Raw genomic sequence first — 14,962 nt, 5'->3', positions numbered from 1 at the left:
TTTATTTTGAAGTTAAGATGGTCTTATTCCCGCGCATCAGTTGGGAACTCCAGTCTCTGCAGTCTGCACTTATCCATAGGGTGAGTTCAAGAATCACCAAGAAAAAGGACAATGGAAATTCAATTCTTTTTATTTCAAGAAACGAGTCATAATTTCTCACCACATCAGAAAAGAAAATTAACAAATTAACAAGAGTTCGAGTTTCAGGTTGACCTTGTTTGTGTTGCCATTCCCTTCTCCCATTTTTTTATTTAGATTTTGACCATTGCAATGAAAAAAAAAAATTATTTAAATTTGTTTCTCAATTCAAATTTCTTACCTTAATTCTATAGGAAGGGGCAAAAGAGGTTTAGCAGCCCCATTCAGGACTTCATTTTATACATCCAGTGTCTCACCTAAGTAATTAAAAAAAATTATATCAGAAATTTCAGAAAGAATTTAAATAAAGTAAGGAGACTTCAATTTAGTTTTTCACATCTAAAAATTTTAGCATAAGTTTTAGTTATTACAAGAATATAATTAGTAAGCATGTTATAAGTTTTTGGGATTCATTTAAAATAAGATTCAAAAATGTTTTAACCTCCCAGAACACTACAAAATATAGGGCAGTCTTCCCTTCAAAATAGATCATGAGAATCAAAGTCTAAATATCAAACTAAAGTTCTGGAACACACTAGAACCAGAATATGCCATTTCTTCTTCTTATGTTTTTCCCTTTGTTTTTTGTGAAATTCTTATTAAATCAATCAAACCAAATAAATTATAAAACATGGGTTATATATTTGCTATTTTTTTTTTAAATTGTATATCAATTATACAATAAGAATATTGTATTTATCATATAATTAGTTCATACTCGACCAAACTCGATTCAAAGTTAAAATTTTTTATTGAGGGTGATTGGCATATACTAATTTCATTTACTCGTCCTAAGGAAAAAAATATACCAAGTGGAAAGGCAGGCGTCGTGGATACATTCTGAACCATCACAACTCCCACAACCCTATCCACATCATATCTGTTTGTGTGATTCACAAACTCTCACTAGATTCTGGAGCACTAACCTTAACCCCTAACCATTCTTCCTATAAACATTTCCAATTAATGCCATACATTTTTCCTCAAATTAATAACAATATTGTTCTTCCATCACACGCACAGATACAGCAGCAGCCAAACATGGCTCAGACAATGCTGCTCACTGCAAATGTATCCGGCCATGTCAAAGGGGAGCAACTCCTGATTCATACACTCAAACCAAAGCCCTTTTCTCACTTTCTTTTGCCCCCAAGAACAAGAACCACATCATCATCCCATTTACCTTCATCCACAACTGTTGCTCTTTTCAAGTCGAAAACAAAGGCCCCTCCTGCTAAGAAAGTTGTGGAGAAGCCAAAGGTGGAAGATGGCATCTTCGGGACATCCGGAGGAATTGGTTTTACCAAGCAGAATGAGCTCTTTGTGGGTCGTGTTGCCATGATTGGTTTTGCGGTCAGTTCATCTATTTCTCCCACCATCTTCTTCCTGCTTTTACTACTTATTGCATCATTGACATATCAATATCTACCTATGTGTAGTCCACTGAATGTTAGAAAATCAGTTTAAATTTTGTTTAAACATCAAACAGAAAACATGTATTTACGTAGTTCCGAATATATTTTTTTATTTTTACTGTCGTTCAAAATTGTTTTATTAATATATACTTTAGAGAAGCAAAATTCTTACCAAAATTAAGTTTGGCCTAACCAAAACTATTACAATATACTTTATCACGTGATTGGTCAAAATTACATACCAATTATACTATTAGAATATTACATTTATCGTGTAATTGGATCAAATTCGAGCCAAACCACGTCAATAAAGTGAGAGAGAGAGAGAAATGATATTAAGTAATGTAATGTTGTGCAGGCATCCTTACTGGGAGAAGCTATTACAGGGAAGGGAATTCTAGCACAACTGAACTTAGAAACTGGAATCCCAATCTATGAGGCTGAGCCCCTTCTTCTATTCTTCATCCTTTTCAACCTTCTTGGAGCCATCGGAGCACTGGGAGACCGTGGCCGGTTCGTCGACGAGCCAACCGGACTCGAAAAGGCTGTTATACCCCCTGGAAAGGGCTTCAGAGCTGCTTTGGGTCTTGGAGATGGTAGTTATAAATCAAGAATTCACCTAATTAGTCTTTTCTATTCCTTAATCTTTGAGTAATTGCACCAGTTGATGACATGCATGAATTATGTACGTACAGGCCCTTTATTCGGATTCACAAAAGCAAACGAGCTGTTTGTTGGCCGATTGGCCCAACTCGGGATAGCATTCTCAATCATCGGAGAGATTGTCACTGGAAAAGGAGCTCTAGCTCAGCTGAATATCGAGACGGGAGTCCCCATCAACGAGATCGAACCCCTTCTGTTGTTCAACATACTCTTCTTCTTCGTAGCTGCCATTAACCCTGGAACTGGAAAGTTCGTGACCGATGAGGAAGAAGATTGAATAATGTAAATGTATGAGCATTTTCCATTTCTTAGTTAAGAAAATAAAAGAGAAATGCTTAATTTCATTCATGGAGATCTGATCTTTGTTAGTTAGTATGGATGACAAGGTTTAGGTCATGTTCTACATTTTTCTATGTGGCCAAAAGTGTGTTAGCCATATGCTATGAGTGTGGTTGAGAATTGTAGGAATGTTTGTGATGGTGACCTATCCAGGGAAATATTAGTGTGGTGGGATTTAATTTCTAATTTTTACTACAAGTTTATAAGTTTTTTAAAGTATTTTATAAAAAACGTTTTTAAAATTTATAAAATAAAAAAATATTTGGTAAGTTTTTTCTTTTTTGAAAAAAATTATACATTGAAGAAAAATAAGATTTTAAGAGCTATTTAAGAAAAATAAGAAATTCTTAACTTATTTTTAAAAAGTCAAATCTTTTCTATTAATTTACTATTTTTTACTTTTCATCCCACTTAAATATTCTTAATGCACCGTAATAATTTCTCATTTTTTAAATAGATCTCACTATAATTCTTAATAGTTAAAATTAATGAAATTGAAATATTTTACTAATGAAAGATAAGTTGAAAAAACTCATGTTTTTTTAATGATGTGGGGAATATTATTCCACTAGTAAAAATTGTATAATAATTCAAAGTGTCTTACATACAAGAAAATGATTGTAATAAATATATTTTAATTTAAGGGGCTAAATAATAAGAAATGTCCGTACTAAAAATTATGATCAATGTTATATATTAGGAGTAGTTTTTTTGTTACCTTTTTATAATTTAAAGGAATGAATGCAATCATAAATCTACTTTAAGAGTTGAAAGTATAATTAATTCCTGAATAATTGCTCAAGGCAATAGGCAGGTGGATAAAAATATTTAATAAAAAATAATTAAAGATTAATGAAAAAACAAATGAAATTCTCTATATCTTATTAGCCCGATACAAAACAAGTATAGTTGTTTAGCCCTATATCATAATTTTCGCATTAACCCTATATCATAATTCTCTCGTATGAGAGTTGTTTTCCCTCTAATGGGTGTTTCTTTTTCCCTTTTCTTAGGGTTTTGGCAGCACCCATCCTCCTCTTAGGCGGCTAGATGACGTTATCATCGATTTTGCTGCTAACCAACTAAGCATTCTTGCGTGCTCTCTCTCAATTCGTTTTTTCTTTATTGTTTTCCTCTTCTTTTGTCAGCTTTTCTTGTGGCTTTTCTTTTGCCTTCAATCCCCTTTCCATTTTCAGCTTTCTCTATAGCTAGTCTCTTTCCTTAGATAGAAACTGCAGCTGTTTACTCTTATCAAAATCTGTCTTAGTCGCTTTTTGGTCTTTTGTGTGTGGTTTATGCAGGTTCTCTACGTCCTTTTATTTGTTGTGATCGGGGGCCTCCTCTATCTACTCTTGATATCATCGGATGGAGGCAGAAACAACCCGATTAGGGCGCTCTTTGGTTCTGACGGAAGAGGAGGAGATGGGTGTGGTTTTGCCGGTGGGAGTTTGGCATTCTGACTCGGAAAAGGTTACTGTTGGTTCCATCTTATCGCACAAAATCATGTGGATGCCTTGAAAATCATTCTCTAGACTTCTCTGAATCCATCCAAGGGCATGGAGATCACATTCCCTGAAAACGATCGATTTCTACTGAAATTTTTTCATTCATTTGATCGGGACTGAGTACTTGTGAGTGGTTCGTGGGCTTTTGAGAAGAACCTTATTATGTTAGCCACGGCGTAGGAAGATGAAAACCTAGCTAATGTGGACCTTATTTGGGTGTGATTTCTATATTTGAATTCACGATTTGCCGCTTGGAAAGATGAACACTGAAGTTGCTGGCTTCATTGATGTGAAAATTGGTTGTCTCAAGGACTGTGATTTATCAAAAGGCCCGCAGTCAAGGGGTTCTTTCATGTGTCTTCATGTAGCTATTGATTTTATGAAGCCCCTGCCTCAAGCATTGAAGATTCTGACTGTTTTGGGTGATGACCATATTGTTGACCTTTATTCATGAATAATTCCCCAATTTCTGCTACTTATGTGGGAAACTCGGGCATATTTCAAAGTGGTGTGAGTCCCGATTTCAAGCGGACTTCGTTGACCCCGAAGAAAACTCACTGCATGGTCCTTAGCTTAGAGAAGTAGGTCGGTAGGAATACAGGACCCATTTCTACAGAACAAGGATCCCCAAGTGCAGCCATTGCTCTCTTGACCCCAATTCTCTTCTCGAAGTGGGGTTTTCGCCTCTTTGTTTGAAACTAAGAGAGGCAGCGCCATCTTGGGAGACTAACCCCCATCCAGTTGCTAAAACAAGCGAGAACCCAGAGTCCTCTTGTGCTCATCCTCCCCCAAGTCCTATACCTCCAGCTGCACCTTCGCCTATTCTCTAGGTTGCATCCTGTATTTCTCTTTCTCAAATTCCACTCATATCTACTCCCGTTTATCTTGCTCCACTCCTATTCTTCCATCTACTATATCTGACCCAAGCCTGAACTCCTCATTATCTGTTGCCTCAACTACATAAACGCCTCCCCTATTTCTAGATATTTCCCCTGTTTCCATGAGCCTGTCTCCACTTAACTCAGCCCCCCCTCTTATATCTGCCACACCTTCCTGTAGTCAACCCCGAGCTCCCTCCATCCCTCAGAAATGTAAATACACCAAGAGAACTCACCCCCTACTGAGCCTACTCCTAACCCCAGCCCTAGTCTTCTAGCCAAGCGAAAATTAATAAATGAGGACATCTATGCCGCAAATTTTCCTAATCCTGAAAAACTAAATAGAACTGATGGTCCACTTACGGAGATTTTCAATTTTATGGTGGAGGCTGCCCCGCAGCCCCACCAGGCGCCATGTTTCCTAATGCGCAATTGTCAAGGGTTAGGGAACCCTTGGACAGTTAAAGGGTCCCGTGATCTCTTTAGAGCGAATAACCCCCACTTGGTTTTTCTGGTAGAGACCAAGTGTTGAACGTTTAAAAAGACGGTTGAATTTGTTTGGTTGTTGTGTTGATTCGAGAGGAAGAAGCAGGGGACTGGCATTGTTGTGGTAGAAATCCGTGGAAGTACAACTCCAATCATTTTCTAGTTACCACATGGATGTGTCTATTAGATTAGACAAGGTGGGAGACTGGTGGCGCTTTACAGGGATTTATGGCGAGCCTGAGTTCTGGAAATTTCTTTATCAGTTACATCATCACTCGGTACGGCTATGGCTTTACACTGGGGACTTCAATGAAATCCTTGCACATTCCAAAAAAGAAGGTGACCCTATGCAAGCGGAATGGAAGATACGAAATTTGGGCTTTAAGTATTCACATAATTTAGGCTTTAAAATACGAATGGAAGAGTGTGGTTTACATAATTTGGGCTTTAAGTATTCACATGGTGTAATAACTGAACATGATTGGTTTTGAAGCAGCTTGTCTCCAAGAACCGGATTGTGAAGATATTGTTACTAAAGCTTGGTCGGTTCCAGGGACGTCTCGAGCTGAGCTCTGATTAGAAGAGAAGCTTGCCACGGTTAGTGCTCGACTCTCTAGTGGGATGCATTGGGCTAGACAGACATGGCGCAACGTGTGACAATCTCCTATGCGAAACAAGGCGAAGGTTTTTATTTGGCTATTTGTTCGAAATATTCTCCCCATGTCGAGCAATTTGCAAAATTGTGTGCCTTATGACATGTTCTCTTGCCCTCTTTGCAGGCCAGTGACTGAAACTCCTATCCACACCTTTCTCCGCTGCACTTTTGCACGACAAGTATGGGAACTATCCAACATTTAATGGCACATCCTTGATTCTCCGACCCTGTCTATGGAGTAGTGGATTACTGATCTCTCGCTTAAACTCCTCATGATTTGTTGGACCATTTGTTGGACCATTTGGTGGACAAGAAATCTGAAACTTGCATATAAGGATTTTCTCCTCCCCTCGCAAGTTGTAGAATTTGCTTGCAGCTACTTGGTGGCCTTCACATCACATGGACCCAATGCTTACCTTTGGAAAACCAGTTTACATGGATTCACCCTCCGCCTAGCAGCATAAAGATTAATTTTGATTGAAGAGTCCTTGATGGTGGGCGCGCTTGGGGTCTTGGAAGGAATTAATTATCTTTTTTATTTTTTATTAAACCTAATTTTTTTTAAATTATAAAAAAGAAAAAAATTCAAAACGTGTCGGGCACTCCCCAAAACGTGCCGGGCATACCAACAGGCGTGTGTTGTGTCCCTTTTTTTTTTTTTTGGACACGTTGATGCCGTGTTTGATACTTATCCGAAGAGTGCCCTGTTCTACGTGTGTTCGAAACTGCATCGTGTAATTTTTTAAAGTGTTTGTGTATTATAGATTTGAACTCAAAAAAGAAAAGTAATATTTTTATAATTATCGTGTATGTTTTTATAACTTTACAATTTTTTTTTATAACAGTTTCGAGATAATTTGAGAGAAACTTTTAATATTTATTAATTGGAAATATAGCAAGAAACGAAAGTTTAATCAATGAATAGGTAGCAAGAACGACGCATCTCTGAAAATTCCTTTTCTGGAAGAGTTTGACAAATGGAGGCACATGGCTATGAACAGTAGATACCAATGAGGACGAGCTCAAAATTTGACCACACCCCATGCAATGGGACCCACTTACCTACAATTTCATATAAAACTTATATATGAATATATGAGAAACTAGTACGACATATTGTCGGCTTCAATATACTTTATCATCGTATCACATACGTACTATAGTAAATAAATAAATGCACCAATAGGGTCCCTTATTGCAATAATTGGTTTGGTCGATTTTATATTTACCTTAGCCAACCTCATTTTGAGTTATTTATTTTTAGATCTTTTATTGTTGAATGATAAGATTTATATCAAAAATTAAAAAGGTACAATAAGGATCGCAAATTCATAATAACTATTTTTAATGTATTAATGAACTTATAAGTGCTAGTGAATAGTATAGGTATCTATGTTTGATCATATATTTAATGATGTATTCATCTAACCAGAGCGTGAAAAATTATATCAAACAGGTTGTAAGAAATTATTCAAAATTCACATGCAGTAATTATGCATTTGATATAACTCAACCAGATTCAATTGGACTAGGATTTTCTGCAAACAGTCAGTAGTAGTACCGCAATAGTCCCATCCCATTTTATATGCACCCTATTCTCCATGTATACGTAAACGTGACATATATATATATATATATATCTACAAATTCAATATTCCTTGTGATATATTCCCACGTGTTTATTCTCTCTCAACCCCTTCTCGGTAACGTTAACCTCTCTTCCAACCTGGGGTCTTAGTCTTACCATTTTTCTAGATGTCTTGAATTCTTGTTCTCCCCGGTAAGCTGCATACTCTCTACAATCAGATATCTTTCACTGGAAATGAAGATTTCTCATAAATTTTCATCGCTCTTTCATCTCAGATCAATGCTACCGTCTTTTTTTCTCATTCTTTCTTGCATGATCAGCAGCAGCCCACAAAAAGCCTCCACGAAATCCCCTCATCATGATTTTTCCTACTTGAAATCGGCCGTCTCATCTCTGAGCAATCCCCCCGAGGTCGAATCCAAGAATCAGTCGTCATCATCAGGGATGAAATCTTTAGTCCCGGATTTTGATACAGACGGCAGGGTTTGGAGCAGGGAGTGGTCGGAAGAAATCTTGAAAATCGCCAAGAAACCCGAGAATGTAAAATGGATAAAATCGGTCCGAAGGAGAATCCACGAGAACCCGGAATTAGCTTTTGAAGAAGTCGAGACGAGTCGGCTTATTCGCCGGGAATTGGATGAACTGGATATAAGCTACCGTTTCCCATTGGCTAAAACGGGGATTAGAGCAATGGTTGGAACCGGGAGTCCGCCTTTTGTGGCTATCAGGGCTGATATGGATGCTTTGCCAATTCAGGTTTTACTTTAATCCCTTGGTTCTTCTTTAAGAAATTATAAATTGATGATTCCTGTCTCTTTTTGTATGCATGTGGTTAGAAATGTGAAATAATTATTGAGGTGGGCGGTTTGGGCTGGTGTGGGGACCATAGAAGTAAGTAGACATTGCTTTTGTTGTTGTGGTTTGTCTATGTGTTAGATATAAAACATTCCGTGTGTTGTCCAGCTGATTTTTCCCTGGAGAACAGTTTGGAAGGGTGAAAAAAAGCTGGGAATTTGAGCTCTTTTTGATGTCTTCACACAGGAAGCTGTTGAATGGGAGCACAAAAGCAAGCATGCTGGTAAAATGCACGCGTGTGGACACGACGCACATGTAGCTATGCTCATAGGTGCGGCCAAGATTTTGAAGGCCCGTGAAGAACACTTAAAGGTTCATTTAGTTGCTCCATTAGAAGTTTATGTGCATTTTGCTGCTGAATGTAATGTTTGTTTAGCCAAATGAGGCTTCTAGATGATACGGATTGTCCAAGTTGCATCTATTGTAATGGTGTTTGTGCTAATTAGCTTGGTGCTTGTACGTTTATTCTTTTATTTCGCATACAAGAATCAAGAATTAATCTTCTCTCCATATTGAGTGGATATCGTTTGGTTTTTGGAGAATATTGGACTATTATAGTGAAATGTCTGCTTTTACGGTTAAAGGTAAACCTACTGTCAACAGTTCAATTCAGTCTGCTTGGTGATATAGAGGGGAATCACTTTGTATAGACGGCGTTGATATGTTAACTTTGTTGTTGCTCGACGAGACTTGAACCGAAAACTTTAATTAGGTCCGCTAGTTTTGGGAGGATCAGTACCTTATTCCCTTTATTAGCTTAGCTGGAGTTAATTTCATCTTTTGAATTATAATATTAGTGCTAAACTTGAAAAAATATCCGTTTTTGCTTGATATACTAATTTTGTTTCTCATGACAGGGGACTGTGATACTTCTGTTTCAGCCGGCTGAGGAGGCCGGCAATGGAGCCAAGAGAATGATAAGAGAGGGTGCACTTGAAGATGTTGAGGCTATATTCGCAATGCATGTGTCCCATCTGCTCCCTACAGCCGTCATTGGGTCAAGATCGGGCCCTTTGCTTGCTGGTTGTGGCTTCTTCAAGGCTGTTATTACTGCTGAACAGAGCCGAGCCCTGAATCTGTGTCACTCGGCAGACACTGTCCTGGCTGCGTCAGCAGCAGTTATCAGTTTACAGGGCATTATATCTCGGGAAGCAAATCCGCTGGACTCTCAGGTAGGTACAACTTGAAAATTTGTTTATTCCTAAATTGCCTTTAATTTCTTTGTGAGATGGTGTGCTATATATTATTAGCCCTTCAAGTGGCTGCCTAGTCCGGGCACATGGACCATTCAACAGAAGTTGCTCTGTGCCCTACGTACCAATCGTGTCTCTTGGCCGAATTCTTCCTAGGTCGGCAACTCTGGCAGCCGAGGTAACCACAATCAATGATAAGACGGGATCTACATGGGGCCCGCCGTACATGTATCTTGCTATACAAAAATAGCTTGGATTGACCAAAGATCCCCCCTAAGTTTGCGCGAACCAACAATAAAGAGAACTGATTACTATTTGAATTTTGTGTCATTCATTCCACAGGTGATATCTGTTACTTTCTTCAACAGTGGAGATGATGTTGATGTGATACCAAACATGGTGGAGTTTGGGGGCACCTTTAGAGCTTTTTGCAACACGACCTTCCACCACCTTCTCAAAAGAATCCAAGAGGTAATTACATTTATACTCCACAGTTTCTGTTTCCACCATACTACAGATCTAGCAAACTCGTGGAGATCTTAAGCACCTCGTAACAGGTAATCGTAGCTCAAGCCAGTGTCTATGGATGCTCGGCAACAGTGAACTTCTTCAAGAACACAGACTCAATCTACCCGCCGATGGTGAATGATGACCGGATGTATGAACACGTGAAGAGGGCTGCCGTTGATCTGGTAGGGCCGACAAACTTCAAGGTGGTCCAGCCATTAATGGGTTCTGAGGACTTCTCATTCTACTCTGAGGTGATCCCCGCATCCTTCTTCTTCATCGGGATCAAGAATGAAACCATAGGATCCGTGCACTCAGCACACTCACCGCATTTCATGATCGACGAAAATGCCCTTCCGGCAGGCGCAGCAACTCATGCAGCCATCGCCGAGAGATATCTACACGAGCGTAGTGTCTCAATCAGCATGCTTCGTCAAGACAAAACTTTTCTTACTTAGTTAAAAAGTGGAAATCGGTTAAGTTACGTTCCTTGTTGAGAAGCATTAGAGTATTTATTTGTTCTTTTCTTTTAACATTTTCTCATGTAAATCTGCATACTAGAACTGGGGCAAATGCTGTAAATTGCAGGGTATAGATCTCATTTCCATGCAGGGCGGCTACTGATTTTAGGTGCAACTTGGTAGTCCCATAACATAAATAATAATTGTTCCTATGAAATGATGAGACCAATTATAGCATAAGAAAATTTCCAGTTCCAAGAATTTTGTGGGTATTTCAACTAAGTTGTCAACTGAATGTCAAGACAAATACAAAGAAATTGGATCAAGAATACATGAATGTAGGAAAAAACTAAAATTTTTCAAGAAAGGTGGAAGAAATGGAAAAAAGTAAAAGAGAAATTACCTATGGCTATGGATAAGAGGAGAGGCATAGAAGGAAAAGAATAGTTTGGAATTTCAAAGTTTGGTATGTGATGAAAATAAAATAAGTGAGGTCCAATACATTAAATCAAGTTCAAAATATTTTATAAGTGATATGGGCCTATAGAAGTAAAGGTCCAATGAAATACATAGGTCAGCAAAAAGTAAAAGATGGGGAATACGGGGCAGCATCGCCTTGACACAGTGTTGTCTATATAACTGGCCTTAAATATGAAAATCCTGACATTTGAGATGATTAAGGTAACGATTTAAAAACTTACATTCGCTATTTATTTCTATACGACAACCTGACTTGGGCATTGAAGTGCTCACGTCGAATCAAGTCCGACACATGTTACTTTACGCAAGTCCCAAGCTCCTTCCCCATACCCGAGCCTAAACATCAAGCAATAGATGACTTATGAAAATCGAATCTCATGAGTATGTTATCAAGGGAAAATAAGCAGTAAAAGATGAAGCTTTACTATGCACTTTCACTCTTTTCTGTGGGAGTATTTCACTCCACATATTTGAACAAGTGGATATGATAACGACTTGGATAATTTATCCTGAAGGATAGGATAGAAGCGACTATAGTTAAAATTGGAGAAAATTGTATCATAAGGGTTTAGTATTTATCCCCAAGTCGGGTACAAATCACAATTTCTTTTAAATAACATAAACAATTTAAGTCATATCTCAAAATAAAAGGGGCCTTATAAAATAATTTATGTGAAGTGAAATCCCTACTCAATGTCCTTCTTGGACTACTACTTATACAAAACAGGCTTTGGGCCTAAAAATTCCAACAGAACTATTTTACTCATTCCAATTTATTTGTTTTTTTTGGTTTTGTCTGTAGGAATAAAAGATGAAAGAATGAGAGCCCACTTCTGTTGGATTCTCAGTCCACCCAAAAGGGTTTTCACAAAGGATGAAAAAGTGACAGAGCAACAAATACATCCCGTACAAAACTCACTACCTACGTATCTAAATTCCGAGTTCATGAGTTTTTTTTTTTTTATAATAATTAATGATGTTTTAATTTAGTGAATAAAGTTAAGAGCTTATAAATAAACTCGAAATTAAAACTATGAATATATGTAATTTAAAGTAGTTTTGTAATATTATTAATTTTATGTAAGACAACAAAAAAAAAATGAAACAACGCTGTTCCAATTGACAAATGGTATCTTGGGCAAGAAAAGCAAGTGGGGTCCAACTCTCAGGAATGGATGTATATGAGAAGAAAGCCAACTCTCTAAATATGACCCGATTAGTGGAAAAAGTATTGGGATTGGTCAATATTTGGCTATATATATATATATATATATATATATATATATATGGTCCCATATCATTCACCTCTTTTAGTCAAAGATTTAACTAATCAAAAAGAGAAAAGCGCATCTTAGTCATGAGTCAATCCAAGATTGTGGAAGAAAAGTCGCTACCAACAAAGGAACGCGCTTTGCTTTTGTTTAACAAGATTAGATTTCCCACACAAAAGATTTATTATGGGATTGGATTGTTGTTACTATGATTTCCCAATCGCCTATTTTTATTGGCTATGGCCTATCCAAACTGTGTCTCCATCCCTTTTGCAAAACATAATATCATCCCCCACCCAACACTTTTGCACGCTTCTTGTAGGGAGCTTTTCTTGATTGGACAATTGCATTTTTCGAAATTATTATGACTTTAAATCCTATATTATATTACTATTTTTTTTAAATTAAGTCTTTTTATATAAATATTTTTTATATTTTTATAAAAATTACAAGTATGTTTTCTATAGGAGTGTCATTTTGTTTCTAAATATGGCATATATTTATAATTTGTAGAGATTGAATGTGTTTGTGTTATTAGATCTAAGCTCTAGAACTATTGATGTAATTTACTTTTAATATAAAATTATTTTTTATAAGTATTTTAATTATGTCTAATTTACGTGTAGAAAAAGACTTTTTCTCATCAAATATTTTCACTTCTTGATTAGATATTTATATTTTTTTTTTGTACGTGAAATTGAATGATACAGAATAAGATGATTTTCTCCATTGTTTTAATATTATTTTTCTTGTTTCGTGCAGTGCACGTCATTAATGGTGAACAAGGTCTATGTCATAATACGATCAATAATATAATGGCACGTAAAATTATTTAAACACATGTATAAAACACATGCGCAAGAATTAATAAATTGAGTCTGAAAAGAAAAGGGGAAAAAAAAAAAGGAAAACGAAAAAGAAAAGCCCAAAATAACTGCCGTGATCTAGCGGCTCACACGGCGGATTTGGTTGGCAGTCCTGTTGTCGGCCTCATGATGGAGCCTAAACATTTAGGAGTCAACACGTGGCAGACAAGAAAAGTAGGGGTCCCAAATAGTAATTTCCGCAAAGTCTGAAAGGAGAAACTTTGAACACAGTCTTTTGCATGAGAGGGGAAAAAACTTTACGATAATTGCAGCCCACACCCCTCCCCAACGACAGATTCCATTAATTCCAGATTTTTACATCACAACTTAGGGACCACAAAAGATTTGTATATTTTGAAAAGACCCCACACTGATTTAGAAAATATTTGCTCCTGGGTCCCCGCCCATGTACCTTTCTTTCTTTCTTGTCTCCATCAATATAATTGCACAAGATTGCTCGGATTGATTCCCAACTTCCATATCCAATCCTCTACCCACGCTCTGTCTCACTGTATGCCCACAAGTGTAGTAACCAACAAACCCCCCTCCCCCCGCCCAAAAAAAAAAAAATCATAAATATAAGTATATTATATATATATAGACATATTAATTAATTTGTATTTATACACGTATTAATATAATGCAATATATTCAAATTATAAAGAGTGCATTCAAACGGGATAAAAAAACAAAAAATTACTAAAAGAATAAACATATATCTGTACTTGTATGACTCGAACCATAATTTAAAGTTCACCTGCAAAAACGGCTGAAGTCATAAATGCATTTAGATGGAATTAAAAATGGATTAAAGTGTTGTGAATTAAGTAGAAAGTTTGGGAGCCATGTTCAATAAATTAATTTCACCCCAGAAACCTATCTAAATAATGTCCCCTAATTTCAAGAAAACCATTGATGCATGGACCCTCCTCTTAGCTAGTTACATCAATTCTATTATAATTTCATATCATAGGGTGGATTTCATAATTAATAGCTATGCTTCATTTTATGCAGCATGATGATCATAATAAATGTACGTAAATGGGAACAGTAATTAATTATATATATATATATATATGAAGAGTGAGATATATTAATTAAAATCTACCACCATAATAATAGGACAAAAGACCTAGAATTCAAATATGTAGCCCATAAGTGGTTCAAACATAAGTGGAGACCTCATACAGTCAAAAAAGGTCTCAATTTCTACTTTGATGGTGGTCCTATATATATACATACATACATATATTCTTTTTTCTCTTTCTAGAAGAATTAATTCAAATTTTCCGAAAAATTAATAAATAGAATTAGTAGTACTCATCTACCATAATTTATTTTTCTATATTAGGTATATATATATGGACGAATCAGACCTATCATTGGTTGTTGCCAAACACTAGTACATAGGTAGTTTTGATATATAAATTTCACCCGTTCTTGGTGGGGTTTCTATTAAATTGATTAAGTGATATATATATATATAGAGGGAGAGAGAGTTTTAATCTTTTCTTTTTTTTTAAAAAAAAAAAAGAAAACCAAAAGCGTGAAAAAAGAGCAATTAATAAAATTATACATATATTTAATTAACATGGACGCAAAAGTCATAAATTGGGATCTTTTCCCAAATCAAACATGATCATAAGCTTATTTAGAAAAAAA

The 14,962-nt window shown here is 36.5% G+C and overlaps 2 protein-coding genes across 2 annotated transcripts; both read left to right on the top strand.

Annotated features, from left to right (window-relative positions):
• Positions 1-1,094: 1,094 nt before the first annotated feature.
• NPQ4 (Chlorophyll A-B binding family protein) lies at positions 1,095-2,741 on the top strand. Its single transcript, XM_011076542.3, has 3 exons — positions 1,095-1,491; positions 1,912-2,149; positions 2,249-2,741. Exons 1-3 carry the CDS (start codon positions 1,105-1,107, stop codon positions 2,491-2,493), a joined length of 870 nt encoding a protein of 289 aa, XP_011074844.1. The 5' UTR covers positions 1,095-1,104; the 3' UTR covers positions 2,494-2,741.
• A 5,014-nt stretch (positions 2,742-7,755) lies between these two features.
• ILL6 (IAA-amino acid hydrolase ILR1-like 6) lies at positions 7,756-10,900 on the top strand. The gene is made up of 6 exons (XM_088879030.1): positions 7,756-7,859; positions 7,991-8,423; positions 8,709-8,834; positions 9,380-9,694; positions 10,058-10,186; positions 10,273-10,900. Exons 2-6 carry the CDS (start codon positions 8,112-8,114, stop codon positions 10,678-10,680), a joined length of 1,290 nt encoding a protein of 429 aa, XP_088735156.1. The 5' UTR covers positions 7,756-7,859; positions 7,991-8,111; the 3' UTR covers positions 10,681-10,900.
• Positions 10,901-14,962: the final 4,062 nt, after the last annotated feature.

The sequence above is a fragment of the Sesamum indicum genome, linkage group LG3 (assembly GCF_026168435.1).
Source record: "Sesamum indicum cultivar Baizhima isolate 11 linkage group LG3, ASM2616843v1, whole genome shotgun sequence".
NCBI classification, from domain to species: Eukaryota; Viridiplantae; Streptophyta; class Magnoliopsida; order Lamiales; family Pedaliaceae; genus Sesamum; species Sesamum indicum.
The sequence above is the reverse complement of the archived record's forward strand: the minus strand, read 5'-3'. Positions and strand labels throughout refer to the sequence as shown.

Coding starts and splice junctions, on each gene's coding strand:
- ILL6 (XM_088879030.1), top strand. CDS start 8,112: ATGAAATCTTTAGTCCCGGATTTTGATACAGACGGCAGGGTTTGGAGC. Junction 8,835..9,379: donor CCCGTGAAGAACACTTAAAG/GTTCATTTAGTT, acceptor TTCTCATGACAG/GGGACTGTGATACTTCTGTT. Junction 9,695..10,057: donor CAAATCCGCTGGACTCTCAG/GTAGGTACAACT, acceptor TTCATTCCACAG/GTGATATCTGTTACTTTCTT.
- NPQ4 (XM_011076542.3), top strand. CDS start 1,105: ATGCCATACATTTTTCCTCAAATTAATAACAATATTGTTCTTCCATCA. Junction 1,492..1,911: donor TTGCCATGATTGGTTTTGCG/GTCAGTTCATCT, acceptor AATGTTGTGCAG/GCATCCTTACTGGGAGAAGC. Junction 2,150..2,248: donor TGCTTTGGGTCTTGGAGATG/GTAGTTATAAAT, acceptor ATGTACGTACAG/GCCCTTTATTCGGATTCACA.